The 627-nt window shown below is 38.6% G+C and overlaps 1 protein-coding gene across 1 annotated transcript in view; it reads right to left on the reverse strand.

Annotated features, from left to right (window-relative positions):
- Positions 1-299: 299 nt before the first annotated feature.
- Positions 300-627, reverse strand: part of LOC109486528 (scavenger receptor class A member 5-like) — a gene marked incomplete at its 5' end in the record, with an annotated part of 2,827 nt that continues 2,499 nt past the window's right edge. Inside the window, one exon of the mRNA XM_019790366.1 lies at positions 300-339. Within this exon, the coding sequence (XP_019645925.1) occupies positions 300-339 (40 nt within the window). The remainder of the gene's footprint in view (positions 340-627) is intronic.

Below are 627 nucleotides of genomic sequence, written 5' to 3' on the forward strand. Positions count from 1 at the left end.
CATTTGAAATGGTCGGTGCCATATCCGAACGTACCATAATTTCTTTGAGAGGCAAAAACACTTAAAATGTATAGAAGAGAACATCTTATTTGCAGATATACAACAGAATTGTGAAGATTTTGTTGATTAAAAAAGCACAAGCTCGAATTCGAACCCGGTTTAAAAAGCCTACTCCTAAAGCCCTAATCTTCTACACCACGAAGCATCACGGTGTGGAGGGAGCGTGTTACTCGTACTACACTCTAAGTTTGCCGTTCTGGGAAATGGCAAAGTGGCAACGGCCGTTTACAAGACGGAAATCAGCGGCAGTGAGAGCTCGGTGGTTGGTCTAGGTACGCCCTGTAAGGAGAATAAATGAACAAGATATAAAGAAGAGTTCCTCGACCTCATTTACATTCACGTTCATTTACATAATCTATATATTGAGATGTTCCTCTTATTCTTAATTACATATGTCACAAGTGTTTCATAGGCCTATGATAGAATGCAGCAGAGTTATAGAAATTCCTCTATAATAATGCAAATTGGCTCCTGATCATGTCAAGCATCACTTAAGATACCTACGTACTAAAAAACCTAGCAATAAACATGAATACAGTTTATTTTGTGAAGTACCTGTAGTGACCT

The sequence above is a fragment of the Branchiostoma belcheri genome, unplaced genomic scaffold (assembly GCF_001625305.1).
Source record: "Branchiostoma belcheri isolate BF01 breed outbred unplaced genomic scaffold, Haploidv18h27 scaffold802, whole genome shotgun sequence".
Taxonomy (NCBI): Eukaryota; Metazoa; Chordata; class Leptocardii; order Amphioxiformes; family Branchiostomatidae; genus Branchiostoma; species Branchiostoma belcheri.